Here is a 21,823-nt window from a genome sequence, read left to right on the forward strand (position 1 = left end):
TCGTTTTAAGAGGCAAGCTTCAGTTCAAATAAAGGAGGAAATTATTTTCTTTAATAGCTAAGTTTATCCTGAGCCAGTCCATTACAGGCTTTTGTGTGAATATGCTAAAACAAGATATTCTGTCCCCAGTCTGCAGTGAAACAAATGCAAAGTTTATTGGCAATATTACTTGTTATCACAGCAGTGCCTGAAGGATAGAAACGATAGCAGCACCAAGTTGTGCTGTACAAATGGGTAGTAAGGGCAGGGACTGCTGCTGTACCAACACTGTTACAAAAACCAGAAAGGCAAAATCTGTTACTTTTATTCCATGTTCTGCAGAAGTGAAAAATCAAACCAGAGGAAAGTATCTAGGCAAACTGTTGGAAGTTACACGGTAAGCTGTGACAGCTCCATAACGCACCACCATGCCCTCAAACCTGGCTCAGTGATAAGGTCCTCTACAGAACTCCTAACAACTTACTCAAAAAGCAAACTGGTGTAATGATGCACCAAATCACATTTTCTTTGAGAGAGTTTCAGATAAATGTCTTCTGTTCCCATGAAGTACAGACTCTACAGTTTTGCATTTGATTTCAAGGACAAAAAGGGAATGAGTGGGGAGAAAAAGGAGACACCAAAATAAGCCACAACTATTTCAACATCAGTAACTACTAACTGAGCAGTAGAGGAAACCCCTCATGGAACTACACATTCAATAACCACACAGGTAGGAACAAAGGCACCATATCACACACTTCGTATGGTTTTTTACTCTTCCTACAGCTGCTCTGGGGACAAGAAACTGGAGGAGGAGGAGAACTACAATTATACATACAGCTCTGCACTCCGTAAGGCACAGAGGAAACACACAGGACTGGAGAGCAGATGCATGGACAATGATTCCATGCACAATGACTTCTGGGAAGCACGGCAAAGCGCTGCACAGCACATCTGTAAGGACAACAATTCTGCTCTTCTGGAAGCAGAATATAGTTGTAACTCTGTCTTATGTATTACCTGAACTCAGAGACTTTGAGGTTCTTTATGGATTTCTACTGGGCTTCCCTTTCCACCACTGTTTCCAGGTTCCTCACCTCTTGCAAAGACTGTGGAGAAACTATGCCCATTGGAAACCTCAGAGGTGTTTGGCTCTGTTCTTAGGTGTACCCCAAATACCTTATCAAAGTCTACAGCAACAGCACTAGTGAAATGATGAGGAAAACTAGAATAGGTGATGGACACAGAAGTTTGCTGCTGCCCCTGCGTCAAGGTCATTTTTTCACTACCACAAACTGACTTCCAGAATGCCAGCCAGCTACCCACTTCTTTATTTAGAATGGTTTTATCAGAATGTGCTTGTTATCATTTCTGCCATCAAACATGATTTACCATAGGAAGATATGGGAGAACACAGCCTTGATTTCACAGCATTCAAACACTGCTCTGGAGCAGAGTTTTGGAGAAAGCCATCATCAAAAACACCCGGAGAGAAAAATAGATGTGTCCTGTCTGTTAGATAGGTTACCCAAATAGCTCAGGTTAAAAACCCTTACAAGCCCTTGCATCCACAGGCCACAACAAAGGCTGGTGACAGGGAGGTGTCCTACTTCTGTATTGGGACACACTCATCAAAGGCTCCTGCCCACCTGCATCTCTGGGGGTCACCAGCCGCCTCTGCGCAGAGGTCTGTACTACTTTTGAACTGGAATAAAGGCAACCTGGTCAGGCTCTAAGTTCTGTAGGAACATTTATTTCCTCTTCAATCACTCTTCTACTTCTGCCAAATTCATACCAGGCAAGTCTGTACCTAAACTTTTACAAGGGCTTTATTTTATTCATTTCATGATTCTGGATTGCTTCTTATTCCCTCCTGGCTTTTCACCAAGGCTACTACTTGTTCTCTCAAGATACATACAAAGGCTAAAGGAGTCTGAAAAAACAGTCTCAGCAAAAAGATCTTTCTTTGATTGACGCTCCAAGCCAAAATTTGATGAAAACATCCTCTTTCTCCACAGACTGCAGTTTATTAGCGAGATATCAGAGGCAAGAGGTCTCCCAGTGACTGCACTGTCCCTCTTGAAAAAGAGATGGTGACTAAAAAAACCGTATTTAAAATCTGTGCTAACGGGGTGATGAAAGATACACCAAAAGCATTAAGTACATGAGGCAAACCCTGAAAGATTGAAGAAGGTCTCAAAAGCCTAGATACTAGACAAGACAAGAGCATGGCAGAGATCAACATTTAAGACAGATCCTCAGTCTAAAGGACATACAGCCTAAAAATACACTGAAATGAAAGCAAAGGAAATTGAGAAAGTATTTTTATATTTCTGGTTACTTTCTGCATTTTATTTTTAGCTCTGTTTTGTTTCCTAATCACTACTTACTTGTGTGGTTTACTGACTATATTACTGAGTTATATATTGCTAATCTGTAAGTGAATTATATTACTGACTTGGGAATATGCATGTTGCACTGTGTACTGACGCACAGATTCCCACGGGTACGTACATCTTCATGTAAGAAGCAGACAGCTGCAAGTCTTCAGCTGCTGTAGACCTGTCACAATTCCACTTTATGGTTTTTCCCTTTAAGAAAGTAATCTAGAATCATTTGCAACCCCGAGAGTTTAGACAGTGAACGCTGTATTACAAGCCATAGCAAAACCTAAAAACATCTACTTACCAGAAGGCAAAGCAAAGCAAGGACAGCACAGGCTCTCCGTGAAGCCTAGGAACATCCAACCCCCCACTGCTGTTATTTCTACTGAAGTTCTAGAAACAAAAAGCTACAATTTTCAGAAGCCCTTAAGCGATTTAAGATTCATTAATGTTCACTGCAATAGGATTTCAGCTCCTAAGCCATAAGCTCTTGTGAAAATGTTGCCCATGTATTTTTCATGCAAAGACAGGCTTACATTAGGCAGGAATGGATGGCTTTGCAAAACACATGCCCCATTCAAGATGTTTTAAGGCTCTGTCCTCAACAGGACCTTAATGAAGACACACTGGTAAACGCAATTAGGAAACACTAATCAACATGTGTACATCTCGACTGCTGGCAACAGCATCTCTATGGATACTGCTGCTTGCAGGTCTCAGCGAGATAGACCCCAAAATAGAAACTGTGATGTTCAGCTAAGTCCTATCTCTATCATTAGAAATGTTTGCTTGCTGCAAACCAACAGTGTATTTCTCTTAAAACTTAGCCATATTAGTAATAAGAAATAAATTTACATCTTTTCTACCATTCGCCTGTTAGTCTACAGCCCTGTACCACACTAATATTGCTTATGGAAACACTTTTTACAAAATATAGACCTTCTTGCTTCTGTAACATACCTAGAGTAGACAAAGTTACAATGAATTACTGGAAGGAACAGGGCCATCACCATCTTAAAGGTAATGAACAGGTAATAGCAGTTGAGGACTTGACAAATTTCTGGTGGAAAAATAATCAGAAATTACTTTCTAGTAAGAAGAGGCAGCTGTTTACTCTGATGGTCTAACAAATCGCTACAAAATGGCTCAAATAAGAGTAAGTTTTAATATACTGTATGGGATAAATATCTCAGTAATACTTAAATTCAAACAATCAATCTCAGGCATGAAAGCATCTATGCTAATCCCAAAGCCCTACTACCCATAGATAAATAATGTATTATTTGTCAATAGAGGACAAAATATCAAGTACATGTGCACATACCTGTCACAGGTCAGGCTAACACAGATCATAATGGTTTATCCTAGACAAACAATCTCTGTACTAAGGAAGAGAAACGTGCCACAGACCAAACCAAACACCCACCTTATTCCAATTACTAAGACGCCTCCTAAAACTTCCAAATGAGATATTCAAATTCACCAAATTCTTATGCGAATAAACAAACATCCCCTGAACATGAAGAAATTAAAAATATATCAAAACTCCTCTTCAAAAGGTGAGCAGACCTCATAGATAAACTCATGGTTAAAACATGATTCTGCTCAAGCATCCAACAGGAGCCCTGCCGAGCTCAGCCCCTGCTCAGGTACAGGTGCTTGGTGACAGGGAGGTACCCAGGCCACCCCAGCTGCCCTGACTCAAACCCCACACAGTACATTCTGCTTAGATGTCAAAAGGCAGCTGGGAGTACGGCAGCATTAACAGATTAGCAGGCAGAAGTGTCTTAAGAGCTTAAACACATAAGAACAGCCTGAGTATTAAAGTCAAACCAACCAAGCTACTGTCCTTTCTACTGCCCAGGCTTTCCTTAACAACGCTCAGCAGCCTCAGGCAGACTCTTTAAACTTAGAGCTGGATCCACTCCACCCATGTGTTTCACCTCAAACAGAAATGACACTGTCATTATTAAGACTAGTACCTCACGTAAGCACCCCTGACCAGAGTCATTCAGCCCAGGTGTCCTGGTCCAGCCTGGCACTGAAACGCTGGAGGAGAACGCGGCTCCTCCAGCGGCCACAACAGCTACGTGTGGCTGCAAAGCTCCTCCAAAGACTATCACACAAATAACATTCACTTTTGCATTTAGCAAAGACTAATAATGAAAATTAAACTCAACAAATGTCTATCCCAGTGAGCATCTACATTTGTCAACGCTTCTTTCAGTAGTTGGGTGATGACAAGCACAGACAATAAAAAGAGGATTCTAAAAATATACTACTCTTTTCCCCTGGATTAGCATGTCTACAGTTAAATATAAACTGTGCTCTATAAATTATCAAACACAATGTCAAATTCTGAAGCGCTCTCCGGAATCTCTCACGGAGCACACGAAATACAGAACGATAATTTTGTCCTGGCCCAGTTAGTCTAAAGAACAATATGCTACTGTGCTAGATCATGGAGTTAGTTCCCATCAACGGGCACACTAAAAATGGCCACAGCCACCACCGTAGCTGCACATTGAATTTTTCAGGACTCTCTGCATCAAGCAAAGAGTTTAATTCCCTGAACAGCTGCTCTCACAGGAAGGGAATCGACAGCAACATTGTCACAGTATAGCTGGCACACACATATTAGGAAGAATTTCCAGCATTCACGCTTTCTGCTAAAAATCAACTTCCCCCTACTCATCTACTGCCAGTAACTTCATTTGGAACAAAGATATATGGGGAACGATATTAGAACTATTTTTACTTAAGAAGCATTTATTTACGTGCATTATTACTTCTACAGTGTCGTGACTGTACCTTCTGCTCTACAGAAACAATCTTCGCCCAACAAATTCTTCTGCACATAGTTAAGCAAAGTCACTGACCACCATTCAAAGATCGAGGAGGACCAACAGAAGATTAATACAAGTATTGCAATTAACAGTCACATTTTTTAAATCTTTCAAGCAGGTAAAAAAGCCAAATACCCCCAAATACCTCTGATCTCAAAAGCAAAAAGCCTTAACACTCCACCACGGGGTAGTGACTTCAACATGGGATATTTCATGCCATTGAGTCATGAATTTTATATATTATCTAAAATCAGACTGCTGATGACTACGGGAGTCTACATGTCAGCTGAAGAGGACTGAGAAAAGGCACAGCCTCCTCACCAGATTAGCACTCAACTCGTTAAAAAGGTTTGTTAGTATTTTGCCCATGTTTTTTTATGACCCTCTCAAACCAGAACAACTATAAAGAGGTTGACTTAAACACATCATAGACATCAAAGGTCTAAATTAATCCATGTGTTAAACAAATGTCAAACCTTTCAATGAAGTTCAGTCTAGCAACAATAATTCTCAAAGTCACAAATATCAGTTTTGCTTTTAATGGCAGCAGAGGAACTCAGACTTCTGGCAACTGCCCTGACCTGCAGCAGAAGAGTCAGGGAGCAGAGTCAGTTCCTGAAATCCCACATCCTTGCTGGGCAATTAGACATAACCTTACAAGAGGAGACAGATCTACCTTAAATTATTAATTGTAAGTATTTCTGTCTTTGCTAGTTTTCCAGAACGCAATGAGAGCTTCTTAAGGGGAGGAAAAGGAAGAAGGACAAGCTTCCTTCATCCCTTACGGCCCTACAAAAGCTTTTCAACAGCACTCAACCTGGGAGAAAATACTTCTCAGTGCTCAGGAAGACAAATCAGCTACTCCAAACAAGCGCACATGCAATTACAAGCCAACAGGTAGGGCCCAAGCACAGTGCAGTTACCTGCTCCAGCAGAAATCTTTTTGGTCTCTACATGGAGGGTCAGATGGGACGTTCTCAACCAAACATCCCTTGGGAAGCGAAAACCAGAGGAAGAGGTTTGGTTTTCCTTCCACGGCTCGGTGAACACACCCAGGCATGCAGCAGAGTGGCTGGACCTGAAGGACTTGTGCTACTGGAGAGGCTCCAGGGGCATTGCTGCCCTCTGCCAACACCGAAAGTCACTTACGTGGACAGACGCATTTATGCGTGGAACCTTCTCGAAGCACCGCAAGTGAGAGCCACCTCCCATAGCCATTTGTGTCTGTTTTGAGACAAACATACATTATCACATCGCCTTTACCTCCAAGAGTTCTCAACGCTCCAAAGCCACCACACATACTACCCGCCCCGATCCCGAAAAATACCGGCGCGCGTCTCCGGACTGGGAAAAATACCAACAGCGACATGTAAGAATTTTTATAGCAATTAACGAAGTTTAATTTTAAAATATTAAAATAAAGAATGCTTTTGCCCCCCCCTCAGAATTCAAGGACAAATAATTTCCCATCACAACAGCATTGCTGACGCAACTGCGCGTGCCTTAGCAACAAAGGCGTACTACAGCACTTTATATACATCACGCCTCTAAATATTGTCAAAGCCAGGTTTGTGTTTTACTGTGCAACTGTACCATTTTCAGAGAGGACACACAAAGGTTTAGCTATCCTTCGTTTTAATTAATTCTTTTCTTAATGTTCTGTCCTTCCCATTTAATTATCGATTCCTAACTGGTTCTCAGCATTTCCTGACTTGTACAGATTTTCTTAGCCACTGAGGTGAAAGTCCTCATGTAAGACACTGTCAAGGGTAGAACAATAGGTAAGATGGACTCTCAGCTTCCTCCCTAATTTTTGGGGCCCTAAAGAAGCAATAATGGATCAGGAGCTCCAAAACCATTAGGGAAAACAGATTATAGTGACAGAAAATTAAAAAAATCAACCAAATACCGCTGAGCTGATTTCTAATGAATTTATGCAAGCAATGAAAATGCTACAAATAAAGCAATGTTAGGTAGTTGCAAGAACTACTTGCACTCTTATTATAATCTCATCTGAAAGTATTTAATTTCTAACACTGATGTTCCAATGCTATTGCAAACTCTCTGAATACTTAAATCGGTAAACAACAAACAAAAGGTCTCGTCTTCAGTGCCCCAAGCTATCATCCCAAACTAGTTATAATTAAAGGTGTGAACAACAGAGTAACAAACCTGCAAAGTCAAGGTTCTGAGAAATTAATGGGCATCACACCACTGCACCAGTTCAGATTTATCACTCATTATCTCCCCGACTAGCACAGTGCTGTTTCACATATTAGTGCCTCCTTCTTTCCTCCAAGCCTTTCCTGCCTTTTCTAGATGGCTAATTTTAGACAATTACTGCCTCTGACACATTGAGACCTTTTCTCCCTCCTTTCTTCTTCTTGCTGTAAAGCTAGTGACCTACAAAAGCCCCCTGCACCTAAAATATTCCAGTATTTTAGAAAGTAAAGATTGATCATTTGAGGGGAAAAAGCAAGCAAGCGGTCTCTGAATATCTGTTTCCCCAACATCTTCACTTTACATTAACTCAAATGGTTAAAACATACTTAAAAGATAAGGCAAGGTACATGTACCCTTTAATATTTTTATTACTATTAAATCTATTGTACTTGTTGAATTGGAGTGTTACCATCCTCTTTCCAAATTCTTTAGAAAATTAAAAATGTCCCTTGCTTTTAAAGTTGCTTTAAGTCCTACACTGCTGGTAACTGGACATTTACAGAAACAACTGGAAAGCATTACATTACACAAATGCTCTTTTTCCCTTCTCATCCAAATCCCAGCATTTTCCTTAACACCCATTCAAGTGAGAAGGGAAGATACACATGCATGAACACACACACACACAAATACATGTCTACACATCTCTTCCCTCCATCCTACTTGGAAAGAAAAAGAGAAGGACTAAGAGGGAGAGGAGTGCAAGGGGGAGGGGTGACTTTCCATCACACAAAAAGAAATTTTGCAAAATCTGGCCTATCCCTTACAGAGGTACCATGGCTTTTAACATCACCTCACTTGCAAAAAGCCTGTCTGCGCCCACTTCTCCCCCAAAACCCCAATGACATTGAAAAAATACTGCATTGCAGTATTTGCCAGTGCATCAGAGTGTATCCAGTTAGCTGTCCCACAGACAAACAAATGTACATTTTAATGTGTCCGGCCACGTAAATGAGGTGTCTAGTGGACACAGACTGCCAAAACAGACAAGTGGATTTGTCAAGTTATCTGCATCTCTCTTCCTCTAATATTCTCTGCCACTGCCCATTTCTTGCCTGAGGTGTTTGCTGAAATTATTTTCAAAGTGCAAGTTCCCACAGAAGACAACAAATTCCCCTGCTAGAACATGGGACGCAATCATACCTTATTTCTTTCGAAAAACCTTGGGGTGTGGAGTGGCTCTAGGTTATGTACCAACAGTATGACAATTACACACAGAAAATAACCTGCATTTAATTAATACACTCCCAGCATACCAAGTAGGAAGGTTGAGGAGAAAAAATTCCCTGTAACCTAGAAGGTATTTAAAAAAAATTAATGCGTTAAATGTAAGTAAGATTAATGCAACCGGATTTTCTTTCATTAGAGTCACAATATTTAACAGGACCAAATAAAGATGATGAAGACTATTCCAAACCCATTCAAATGGGATTTTTAAGTATACCCCTTCCAGTTCATTGTAACCATCCTTTGTCACAACAGCTCGGGCTCAGTTTGAGAGAGCTCAAAAAGGTAAAATTAATAAAGAGCAAGAAAGCAAAGAAGGCAACCAAGCCAGTCACCAGTGGAAAGGCATCCCTGTATCTAACATGAGAACTTGATAAGTAGAGTACATGGGGACAGGATTTTAAACTGATGGCTGGTATTCACATTGCATCAATACCCAGTTGCAAGATTTCCTCCTTTCTGACCAGTAATTCACCAAGATAATTAAAAAAAAAAAAAGAAGAAAATGTTACGTCTAAAGACAACTACATTTTCTCTACCTTGTTGTCTTAACAGAAAGAGGGTTTATATTTTAATCTTTTAATATTAGTAGCAATTTTAATTCTGTTTCACTAACTTAATAGCTATTTTTCTATAGGATGATTTACAATGCCATCTTTTACACACAGAAAGAAAATGTCACTATCTACATGCAGGCTGTATTCATTAATATAATCTTAAAACAAAGAAAAGAGGAAGATCGGAGCAGGAACACGTGCACCATAAAACAAGGATTACATTATTTTTAAATCTTTGTAGAAACACCAAATTGAACAGAAAATGAAAATGTAACTACTAGCTGATGACTCTTAAAACAAACAATGCAGCTGTGTATAATAAAAGGCACCCTTATTTATTGTCATGGCTAAGTTAACAGATTTAGAACACAGTATCTCTGTTTTGGACAGAAGAAAAATTATTTTACTCTCACATACAACTACAATGCATGTCAGAATGCATCTCTGCACATGCACAGACTGTAAAATACGGAATTTTACACACGCACACACACCCTCAAGATTTTTTCTCCCCTCTACATTGTAAAGCAGTGTAGTTTTCAGAGGGCTGTTCAATCACTTTTTCACAGAAAGGACTGCAGCAGAAGCAATACTTAAAACAAAGCAAGTTATTAGGGGGAATTACATTTTTTATTCATATTTAAACTAAGCACTACCATTCCTACTTGAATTTGCATTCAAAGCGACCCTGCACCTGAGAAAGGAATAAAGTAAAAATATCTGAAAATCTAAAGACAGAAAAAAGGACATGTTCTATATTCTTGCTTTGCTTCTCTTCTGCCTCCTGATGTGTGATAGATAAGCATTTTCTGGGCGACCACATTTTTATATCTTTTACGCTACCGTCTATCACTTACTAGTCTACTACGCTTTTTCAACACTTCTAGCACCACCAGCTATTTCCCATTATTGTTTGCCACTACAATTAAGAGACCATCACAACTAGCAAAATATTCAACTGTGGTTTAAAAAGTAGAGTTGCCAACAAGGAGCCTGACACTGGAAGTGGATATTGCTCCAGCAAATATATAATAAGACCGTGGCTAAAGGTGGGGCCGGAGACGAAGAAAAGAATAATATCGTTATTTCCGTAAATTCCACTCAGCACATAAACCCTAAGATATGGTGAACTCCCCTGAACTGATTATTCTGCCATATAACCATCTGATTTTGTAAAAATACCAATATCACTTAACACAAAATCACTGCTTAGGGTAAATTCATTCTACCTACTGTTCTCATAGGGACATTTGCTGGAAAATTCTAAGAAATGATTTGCAGAAGCTATCAGCTGTGGGAGTTCACTATTATACCTCTGTCAACTTCATTCAATATAATTTACATTTTTTTTTTATACTGCCTCACAGGATTCCTTGCAATTTTTTGCACGTACAATTTCACAGCAGGGAGGGGGAAGGAAAAAAAAAAAAAAGAAAGATAACCCTCTTTTGCAGAGGAGAAAGAACAGATGCTTAAAACCAGATTTCTAGAAATCACTGTAAGCCTGAGCCAGAAATGTAATTAACACCTATTTATAAAGAATAATTAAAGTTGTGACTGCCACAAAGAACAGCAGAGATAATCGAGGTAGCCCCTGCTTCTTTTTTTTTTTTTAGATTTTTTTTTTTTTACACTGTTTGCAGTATTCCCACATGATTGCCACCTGCTCCCCCACTCAGCTTCCCCTATGCTCGTTTCCCCGGCAACCTTTCATTGGCTTTTCCTCCCAGCTATCGCTTTCAGTTCGGCTGCTCAGTCTAATCTTATTTGTTTTACACCCATCAAAACAAGCAGCTAGACAAAGACAATCCTGTAAGAATGGGAAAAGACCGTCGCTTTGTTTCCCCGGTTATAATAAATATCCGCGGCAAAAAGTCTGCAAAACGTTAAATTAAGGGGGAAGGGGGGTCCCCGCCGCCCCCCCATCCCGGGGCTGGCAGGAGGGCCGGGTATTGTGCGGGCGGCCCCAGCCCCGGTCCCCGCAGTTGTGTGTGTCTGATCATGCCATTTTGCACAATCTGTAAGGAAAAGCACAAAAGAGGGGACGAGACGAGCACGTCCGGGCTCCTCCGCCAGGAGAATACGGTCTAAAAATAGAAATACTATTTTTCACATAAATGGCTTTGACTTCTCCCGGCATTTTAAAAAAGCACAAAACAACACGGCTCTTCCCCCCACCGCCAACCCCCCCAGCCCCCACCCCGACACAAAAAAAACACACCCTTCCTTCCATCCATCCATCCATCCATCCACCCATCCATCCTCGACAGCACCGGCTCCATGGGAAACGCGATACCTGAATTTCGGAGGCGATTATTAGGTTTGTATTTAAGGCTGGTGTAATAGGAACGGAGATTAAAAGGCATCATCGGCCGCCCGATCCGGCAGGCACACGCGGTACCATGACACCGTGACTGTCAGCAGAGACCATCCGCGCTCAACTGAAACGCAACGTTCAATGGAAACGCTGTGAAGTGCCATCGCAGTTAGAGACATTAAATGGATGTACAGATACATATGCACACACACGCACACACAGAGGCAGACATATCCCACAATAAAAAAAAAATAAATTAAAAAAACCCCAAAAAAACCAAAAAAACCAAACAAGGCTCTCTAATTTTGTTTTATGACTCACGGTCCGCCGCCCTGAACAAAAGAAATTCGCGAGGCACACGAGAAACGAGACAAAACCCCACGAGCAGGCTCTCCCCGTTCACTTACCATTTTCAAGCCATTCCACTCCATCTGTGATCACAAAGATGGACCCTTACAGCCCCTCACAGAGTCAAAAGCAAAAAGAGCGTTATGTAAAAGCTGACATTCCTTCTTACAGCGCTGCTGCCCAACGATGCAACAAAATCGACATATACTAGGCACTGCAACACATACAAGCCTCCTCCTCTTTTTATGAGGTCACGACAGGAAACTCTTTGAAATACAATATGCAGCATTTACTGAAGCTCATATAAATCACCCTCTTTTAAAATTACCATACCTATTGCGCAGTCCACCAAAAAGAAAATTACCAATCTCAAGGCTTTTTTTTTTTTTTTACCACTCCACCACCCCCCCCCACCAGGATTTTGCTCTGCATTTGTATCTCCAAAATGTCAATGTGGAAATTAACTCCCCCCCCTTAAAAGAAAAGCCTCTTCTTCCTTTTGCATTTCAGTTAGCCACATACCAGCCTTGCATTAGAAATGAGCTTTTTTCTTTATTCTGAGAGAAATCGCAATTACCTTAAAATGACAAAGTACATCCTTTATTAAAGGATACGCAGACATTAAATATGAAAGAGAGAGAGCGAGAGAGAGGGGGAGAGAGAAAGGGAGGGGGGGAAAGGGAGAGATCATGTACAAACAGATCAGTAGAAGAAAACTAAATTCATGGGAAAACACAGACTGAGAATGATGCAGATTCGGGGAAAATCTGTATGTTAGCTTCTACATCTACCTCTATATAAACCCGCTACAATCAGATTTTAAATCTACTAATACCTACCATAACCATTCTTAATGGCAAATATTGGGTGTCTTGAAAGGCTTCAACTCTTCTAAACGGTTTGGTTTTGGTTTGTCTTTTTTTTTTTTTTTTTGCTTGCTATAAAGGTTTTTCAGGGAGATTAATTTTTTTTATTATTATTATTATTTCTTTCGAATTTTTTTTTGTTGCTGTTGTTATTAAAGAGCTCCACAAAAAAAAAATAAATAAAAAAAGAAACCACCAAAACAACAAAAACGAAAAAAAAAAAAAAAAGGGAAGAAAAAAAAAAAAGCAGCACAGTGGCTAAGACGTTTGTGCGGCGAGAATTAATAATAATAATAATAATAAATAATAATAATGATGGTGATAAAGGTTAGGTCTGTGTTGTCGCGGTCTCAGTGTGGTGCAGCGGCGGGGCGGCGGCGCCGGCGGCGGGCGGAGCGCGGAGCGGCGCGGGGCGGGACGCGCGGAGCGGAGCGCGCGGAGCGGCGCGGGCCCTGCTGCGACTGGCGGCCGGCGGCGCCCCTTTACCGCCATTTATGGGGCCATCTGTCAGCGGCGCCGCGCGCTGATTGGCCCGCGCCGTGAGGGGAGGGTGGCGAGGGGTGGCGAGGGAAGGGAGGGGGGGGGGAGGCGTTGCGACATCAGGTGCTATTGAAATTAGCCGCTGCCAGATTGACAATGTTAATGATGCGGTGACCTCTACAACAACAGAGACCAGATTTCTGAACTGCTGCTTGTGTCTAGTAATTAAGGCCCCCGGTTGAAGAAACAACACGCAGCTCCGTATTTTTTATTTTTTTTTTTTAATTTTTTTTTTTTTTTTTTTTTTTTTGGTGTGTGTGTGTTATTCCCCCTCTCCCCACCCCTGGTGCCGTACCTCGGCCATGCTCCAGTGCCTACATCTCCTTACCTCCTGCGCGCCCCGCTCCCAGGTCCGGCGTATTTTAACCACCTTATCTTTTTCGACAGTTGCTTTCCGGAGAAATGCATATTTAATGATCTGCCTCTAGGCTTAAAGGCACAACAAAAGCACTTTGACGTGCATTTAAAGCTGCATTTATTTTCAGGTACTATTGATTTTAATAATCAACCCATCTCTCCCTTCCTTCCGCCCGGCGAGGTTTTTAAAAATATGTATTTTTAAAGGAGTGCATTTGATGTTGCTGCCACTTGACGCTGTCTAAGGCACAACAGACACCTATTTATCAGGGTGCTCCCCCAGAACGATAATAGTATTTCAGAATTATTTTGCCACCTCACTTCGTTATTCTTCAGCTCTACAGGAAATAAAATGACGGCGAACTTGGGGCATTTAAAAGAATTTTTTTTTCCCCAGCCTTAGAGAAACGTGCTTAACTTAACAATGCACACTCATTAATCCTCCGCTTGCTGCCACTGACAAAGTAACAAAACTTCACTTCCAAACAGCAATATTTCACCCGTTTCTGACCACAGCAAGTTTATTAAAAATTCTCAAGTTAGGAAGCATTCATTTCTTTCTCCTCCTTGAGAGTTATTTTCCTAAAGCATGTTTAGTCCAAAGTAACAAGGCATGGCACCCTGTAATTGCAACAGACCTTGAATTTATGTTCATCTCAACCAAAGCATCCGAGTTATTACTTTATTAACATATGCAGGATCATTTCATTTTACCACCCACGCATTCATTTCATCAACTAAATATGATTTTTTTAAAAAAAATTTAAAAACGCTTGCAATGATACTAAACGTAAGAGCTGAAAACTGAGAAAGCTGGGATGGGCCACATTATAAGCTCACTTAGCTCTTTCCTAGAGAAAGAAAACCTGACTACAAATCACCAAAACCACTTTCAAGATATGTAATCAAATCATCATTGTTCCGAAAGTTCCTTTTTTTTAAAAAAAGTATAAATATGCTTTCCAAACTGCTAAGCTCAGAATTGACATTCACTACATTTTAAATTTCTTTAAACCATAGACACGCTCAAACACACAGAGACTAAACACACCAATAAAACATATGAAATATAGTAAAGCTCATAAAATCTAGCTATACACAGACCAAGCAAGGAGAAAAATCACATTTAAAAAACATCACACAATCTATTTGTGGAATGAGCACTGAATTCAATTAAAACATGAACAATGTAAAAGGCTGCAGAGGATTTCTCTCACCACGGATCCTTCTGAGCACATTTGTAGCTTGGTAAAAACTAGTATAGATTAAACTAGCCCGTAAGATACATTTCCCAACTCAAATTAGATGACCTACAGACTGAACACAGAGGCATCAAAATGCTACACAGCTAGTATACTACCATACATTCTCGTGCAAATATACATCAAATATTAAAGTTAGATTTGTAATGCAAATTTTTTACTTAAGGTCTCTTCAGGGGTTAATAACACCAAAGAAGGCATCCAGAAATTATTTTTAAGTCTTTTCAACTTCAGCCTACTTTGTTACTACAAATTCGTTATGCATATCAAAAGATTCAGCCATTTTTCTGAAACAATAATCGCACGCTGCTCCTCTAAAAAATTAGCTATCTTATCCGTCTATAAATGCAGGTACTGTGCACACTGACCACTTCCCCAAAAAGCACCCCACACGCGCAGCCTTTCCGAGAAACACTAAAACAAATGCTCAAACATCCTCAGAGGCCTCTCTCTGTAAAGACAAAGGCAGAATCCTATTGTTGAAAAAGTCAACCTTATTCTCGTGTTTCCAATAGTACCATTTATCTTTCAGGGTAAGGGACTGACCACCGCATCACGGTGGTGACATTTGTAAAGCATCAGATTCTCTACACAGTCTCTCCAGCATCAGCCAGCAAGCCCCTGAGCAAAGCATATTTTTAGTGCAATCTTCCATCCCCACAAAAAGAAACTTGTCTTAAACAGCTAATCCAATATCAAAATGAAATCACAGGGTTGTTTCCCAGCCCCCCCCCTCCCTCTCCTTACCATAAATGAGCAGTTTCTTGACTCATTAATGACAGTTTCCCTTAAAAGAAGTGATCTCATATCACTGAGCCCCTCTCCACCACGCATACATCCCAAAGGTTGCGGGTATCTTAGCATCAGTAGCCGCTAGCAAGCTCTCTCATACAGAGCCCAGATGGACTATACCAGAAGCCAATTCAGCGTTAATAACTACCTACTCTGTGCAGTTTAGAAGCCTTACGTGGCATAATGTCCTAGGCAACAGCAGCCGATTGAAACCGCAAATAAAAGACAACCCAATTCTCCAAAAGCATCAAAAGGAAAAAAATAATAAATTGAAGAATGATTTTTTTTAAAAAAAATCTCTTACTTTCCTAAGATTAAAACTGGATCATTCACAAACATATGAAAAAGGAGAAAAAAAACCAGATGCTGCCCAGAAAAAGTGACAAAATATTACCTCATTATTTAACAAAGCAGCATTAAGCGTCCTGCTGATTTCAAACATCTTGCCACAGATTTTGGTTAAGAGAAACAGAAAGAATCCTTTGCAAGCCCTCTGTCTGCAAAGGGTTCTTCAATTTTCTTGCGCACAACAGAATAGTCAATATGTTATTTCCCTAGAGTTCGCACATTAAAACATCTAGTCAGTGAGCTGAATTTTCCCCTTATCACACTGTAGACTCCTGTTATATGTACTGCTCTCTTTGCAAGATTAGCCTGCCCCAAACATGGCTGTTGTTTAAACTATTCTTTAAAGTAACAGTTCACTCCATAACCACCAGGTGGGCAGTGTACACAAATTCAAGTAACCATCTTAAAGATTTTTCTTGGAATAGCTGCTGGTTGTGATATACAGTCTAAATGCCCCCTACACTTACCAAGCAGGAGGAAAAAAAAAATTGTCACTGTTTAACGCCCTTTCCTCCCCAGAAGCGAGCCCACACACAACCCACTAACACCACTTAACTTTTAACACAGATTTTTTTTTTTTTAAAGGGACCTTAATTTATACAGGAGCTTTTCATTCAGCAAAAATGAACTAAGTGATAAAATCCAATCAGTTCTGAGAGCAAAGTGCAATTAAAAGGGAAAGTACACCCATAGAAGTGGTCTATACTGCAGAAGAAACAACATCAGCATTAAATTCAAGCACAATAATGTTCTTTCATGGAAACACAAAATTCAGCATGTAAATAATTCACACGAGGGTACAGTTTGTTAGAAAATATGAACTGTACCTTCAAGCAAATTGAAGACAACTTGATAAGATACTGGCATGACTTATTCTGGCTTAAATTTATTTATGGAGCCACTGTTGCACACATCAGAGCACAAGACCAAAATATGTGGAAAGGATCCAGCTTTCAACAGCACCTAAGTCTCCCAAGGTATCAAACTGTCCCTATTCCATCATGTCTGCAAGCTAATTAAGTACTTTTCCCCCCACTTCATTTAAGGTCAAATACCTCAAGAAATACTTCCATTACTATAAAAAATATGAATTCACTCAACGCTCTACAGCAACACCCAGAGGCTTGAATGAGATTGGGATCTTCACGTGAGGTGCTGCACAAACACATTTGAAAAGTCGTTTCATGCCGAAGGATTTACAAACAACATTTACAAGACTGAAAGCACAAAGCAGAGGTGTGAGAACAATAAACAAAGAGCATCACAAAATGGCTTTACCAGCTGGGATGAACTGCTGGAGATATAAGGCATCTCTGGCAACTACCTGTGCTAAGGCAGATTCCAAAAGGTTATTTACTGAGGTTAAAGAATAAATGCATTAGATGGACAAGGACTTTACCACCTACAAAGTGCCATTACCTATTTCTTTCATTTATAGCAATCCATTGTGAGTAACTATATGCAGAGTAGTGATTTTCTTTGCTGGCCTTTAACTAATATTAAAGTGATGCAGTAATGACTTAACCTTCTTGAATATGTATTGAGTTTCAAGTCATCCCTTTTTATATGAGAAAGGTTATTTGCATCGATTTCTGTTTGCATGAAATAAGCTTATTTTCTCATTCACCATATGCCTTGAACACTAATTAAAAGTGTCACTTTCTTCTAATGTAAAAACGTAATCATTTAGTAAATAAGTATTCTTGGCTTTTCGGTCTTTGTGATAATCTATTTAAGGACTTTTTATTTCCAGGTAACTTCAGTGCTTTGATTACCACACACTCCTCTGATGTAAAAAGAAATGTTTCATAAATACATATTTTTGCTGTTGGGTTTTTTTTCAAATAAAAAGAAAAAAATAATCTAGATGTGCATCTTTAAGGACCCGCACTCCTCTTACCCTGAGGCAAATCCATCCAATCAATATGAAACCATTCACATGCCACCATCTGCCAAGCTGTAGAGCAATGTGGCTGGAACAGACCTCTTATAAAGCAGCAGTGGTCTCATTTTCAGTCTATTAGGGAAGCACCAGAGCTCTCGTGTGCAAGGACACAACACTCCAACTCAGATCTCCTCACACCACTTTCTCAGTGCACTGCTACAGAACTCCTGTAATTTTTGCTGCTCGAGTTTTCACACTAATCAAAGCAAGAGGGAGGAGAAAATGATCAGTAACAGTCCTATTCCAAGGCAGTACAAAATAAAGAATTCAATTTAATTCTATCCTAATATGATTATAACAAACCATTTAAATGCTGCTGCCTGCGAACTACAACCTGGCATTTTCCATCACCTCATTTTGTGCTCTTCTGGAGACTGAACATTTGCCCCTAGAATAGTGTTACTCTTTTCCAAGACATTGCTATCATGAAGTTAATACTTAATTCTGATCAAAGAGTATTTTGTTGTTTGACAGATGGGAGGGTGCAGGTGCTTGAGGAACCAAGGAGATGCACATGAGAGCAAGAGATGGATCTTAAGTACAAAATGATTTAATAAAGATAACGGGCTGGGCAAGGACATTACACAATGCAAGCACCCGGGTTTGTCTTATGCAGTAATTCAAGAACCTCTGCGGAAACAGCCTCCAGTTCACGATACCACACAACACTATCTTTAACAACACTGAGCTCACACAGTCCATCAGCAGTTCTCATAATGATTTAAAATCTTCTCCATCACCTATAACCCCATGCAAATTAGCTGTATGACTAACTAAAAGAGAGCAACGGAAGAAAAAGGGAACATGAAGGGATGCAAACCCCTTATAAATGTACACAGAGAGAAGAAAAATTATTTTAAAACCATCCATGAAATTACAAGAAACTGAAAAGCTAAACATGCAATTCAGTGATGCTGAAAGTCACAAACTCAGGTGGAAAAGCCAATGCTGAATTGTTCATGGCACCTAACCCAAAGCCAGATTTCAGGAAAGAACAGAAACAAACAAAAAAAAAAAACCACCAAAACAACTCAGTGAAGCAGACTGCTCTTTGCTGTTCATGTCTGCAGGGGATGGGATAGACTGGGGGGTAGAGGGAAAAACAATGGCTAAACAGGTTATTTACCTATACAGCAAGGCTTTTTTCCACTGTTACTTGAACAGCTTACAATCAACTGTATATATATACATAATTTGTTTAGCTGCTGAGTAATTTAAAACACAATCAAGCAAAATAAAACACCCTACCACCAACTGCCCTGTGGAAATCAAGCAGGAGGGGGTGATTGAGACTGTAACATTGCACAACACTGAGAATGTTCTTCAGGCAACTGCTCTTAAAGGGTAGTGAATTCATACATTTGAGGAAGAATCCAATTTTTAAGGTTTCACTGCAAAATATGTAAGTCATGATAACTGAACACTAGCCACAGAAAAGAAATATACCATTTCTGAGAAAACAGTATGAGAAAAAGGTGACTGACATGGTTTGGAGCTTTTATCTCATGATCCTCCAGAAACACAGGAACCTGTCCCTCTCTCCTGTTCTGCCCCTGCTGTGGAACCCACCGACAAGCTGCACAAGCTCTGCTGCTGATGCAACGTACTGTGTGGTGCAATGAGACTCCTCGTGATGCTGGGGAGGTGAAATATGCCACAGACCTACCTGGAAAAACTATCACCTTTTTGATCTGTGCCCAGAAAAGAAAGGAAAAAAAAAAATCCAGGGTAGTTAGAGATCTAGCTCCTTAAAGAGCTAGACATTAGATGCAGAACAAGACAGAAACCCTTCCTATATACTTACCACCCTAAATGAGGAATTTAGAGGCACAAAGCTTCGGCAAGTAGTCACAGTTCCCACAGAAATCACACTTCAGCTGCTTTTGCACAAATATGCTATTTAATGTTGCTTGCCCACTTTCTTTTTCATGCCTTATGAGATGTGTAATTTGGATGCTGCATAGCTGCTCTAAGTATCACACGCCAATTTTCCAAAGATGTGTGTATTTGCAAATCCCACTGTGGATACTTATGTTTGAACGCTGGGAGACTGGAACAAAACTCTCCAGGGCACACCAGAGCACAGAGGTAACAAAATGAATAGATGTAAATAGCTCTGATGGCAAGAGAAGTCTCAGTGATAGGAACCACATCCTCAATTTCAGAACTGAAAGCAGGGCACACACAGAGATTTAGGTGTGCATGGATGCCAGTGAATAACCTCAACAAAGGTTTTCTGGGACTGTGAGGGTACAGGCCAACCAGGGAAGTGGGCCAGCATCTCTGCTACAGTGCAAGAAGGATTTGGAGAAGATGATTCAGCACCTTCCCAGCATGTCCTTGGCTCTACACTCCTCTCCCAGCTCCTAACTAATGCTTTGCAACACAGAGCATCCACTCAGTCACAGTATGTCTTGCCTGGCCAATTTTCAATACATTTTAAAGAACCCACTGTCAGGGCTGCAAGACTGAAAAGCAAAAGGCAGCATTTATTGTAGGTAAACATGTTAACACAGCAATAATGCCAGTAATCCTTTCCCCCCTTTCCCAGTTCTTTTACTCTTGGCTAAAGAATATAGATTCCAGTGCTTTCAGTCCCCTGATTGTTTTCTTCCTTTTAAATTCAGAGACATTAAAACTTGTATTCAACAGACATCCTAAATCCTACAGCTTGCTTTCCTATCACTACAAGCAGGATTCAATCCTACCTACAGGGAGAGTAAAAACATTTCTACATTGCTGTCTATTTTGTATAATAGAGTTAGCAAAGTTTCAGCTGAGCACAAATGAAGATGTTTTCAAAGATTTATGACTGCATTTTTAAAATGTATTTACTTGTAAATAATGAAAGGACCTAGACACTGAAGAACTCCAGACTTACCAGGGAGATTTACATGAGTTCAGCCATTTTTAATGTGTCTATGTATAAGCACAAAAACCCTCATAAAAAAATGTGAACAGGGTCTTTCAACCAGCATTGCCTAATTTTAGAACAGTTGATGGATTTGCTTTAAACCCATCCGTAATACAGTGTGCAATATACCTTGTACTCAGGCCAAATAATATCAATAAGAAGAACAAAGATAAAAACCTGAAAGGGGATTAATGTGCTGATGTTTCCAAGATTTGAGACAGTGATCAGAAAGATCTGGGGAAGAGTGCAAGGTGGCTGGATCAGAAGAGAGGTACAGGAGGAATCAAAGGAGACCCGTGAGCAGCGTGCAGAGGGGTTATATCTCCTGCAAGTTGCAATTACACAGGAAGGATGCAGAACCAGGGAAGAGACAAAAGAGAATAAAGAGAATAAAAAGTGTCAAGAGCTATTAATTGTCCCAATTACTTCTTGTTAGAACAGCTGGCACTTACATATAGTATTTAGTAACAGTAGGCAGAATGTAAATAAGTATTACAATTTTAAACATAAAAAAAAAATAAACCTCACAATCACATCTGGGTCAACCCTTTCATGCAACCTATTCCCAAACCAAGGATGCTTGAAAGGAGAAAATAAAGTTTAAAATGGCTTTAGTACACAAACCAAGCTTACCTCATGCTGCAAAGCTTACACCTGTATGCACAAGTGCCAAGACTTACCAGAAGCTTCCTGTGTACATCTGTTTTATTTTACCCCTCAACAAATAAGGATTAAGTACATTGCCTGAACAAGGTATCCAAAACTCAGGGATAAACAGCTCCCTTATGAACATGGATGGCACAAGTCTTTAGTGCATAATTTAGATTACAGAAATGACAATTTTTTTAACAATAAGGAAACCAAAGGTAAAATAAATGGTAGCAGGTATAAGAACCAGCGCTAATGCAATATTTAAGA

The 21,823-nt window shown here is 40.1% G+C and overlaps 1 protein-coding gene across 13 annotated transcripts in view; it reads right to left on the minus strand.

The window, feature by feature from the left end:
• Positions 1-21,823, minus strand: part of ELAVL4 (ELAV like RNA binding protein 4) — an 82,721-nt gene that overhangs the window by 49,453 nt on the left and 11,445 nt on the right. The window contains exons 1-2 of one of the 13 annotated variants that reach the window (XM_064665286.1): positions 11,941-12,110; positions 11,513-11,657 (exon numbers count right to left, since the gene is read on the minus strand). The exons of 3 other annotated variants lie outside the window; for them this stretch is intronic. Coding sequence is in view for 8 of the 10 variants with exons in the window: in XM_064665277.1 (XP_064521347.1) it covers positions 15,654-15,770 (117 nt within the window). In the remaining 2 variants the exon portion in view is untranslated. Of the gene's footprint in view, positions 1-6,132; positions 6,155-6,358; positions 6,443-11,512; positions 11,658-11,940; positions 12,226-12,458; positions 12,519-12,720; positions 12,857-15,653; positions 15,788-16,092; positions 16,281-21,823 lie in introns of those variants that run through there. 9 more of the 13 variants (XM_064665281.1, XM_064665277.1, XM_064665279.1 and 6 more) reach the window with 9 other exon arrangements.

The sequence above is a fragment of the Pseudopipra pipra genome, chromosome 9, assembly GCF_036250125.1.
Source record: "Pseudopipra pipra isolate bDixPip1 chromosome 9, bDixPip1.hap1, whole genome shotgun sequence".
NCBI classification, from domain to species: Eukaryota; Metazoa; Chordata; class Aves; order Passeriformes; family Pipridae; genus Pseudopipra; species Pseudopipra pipra.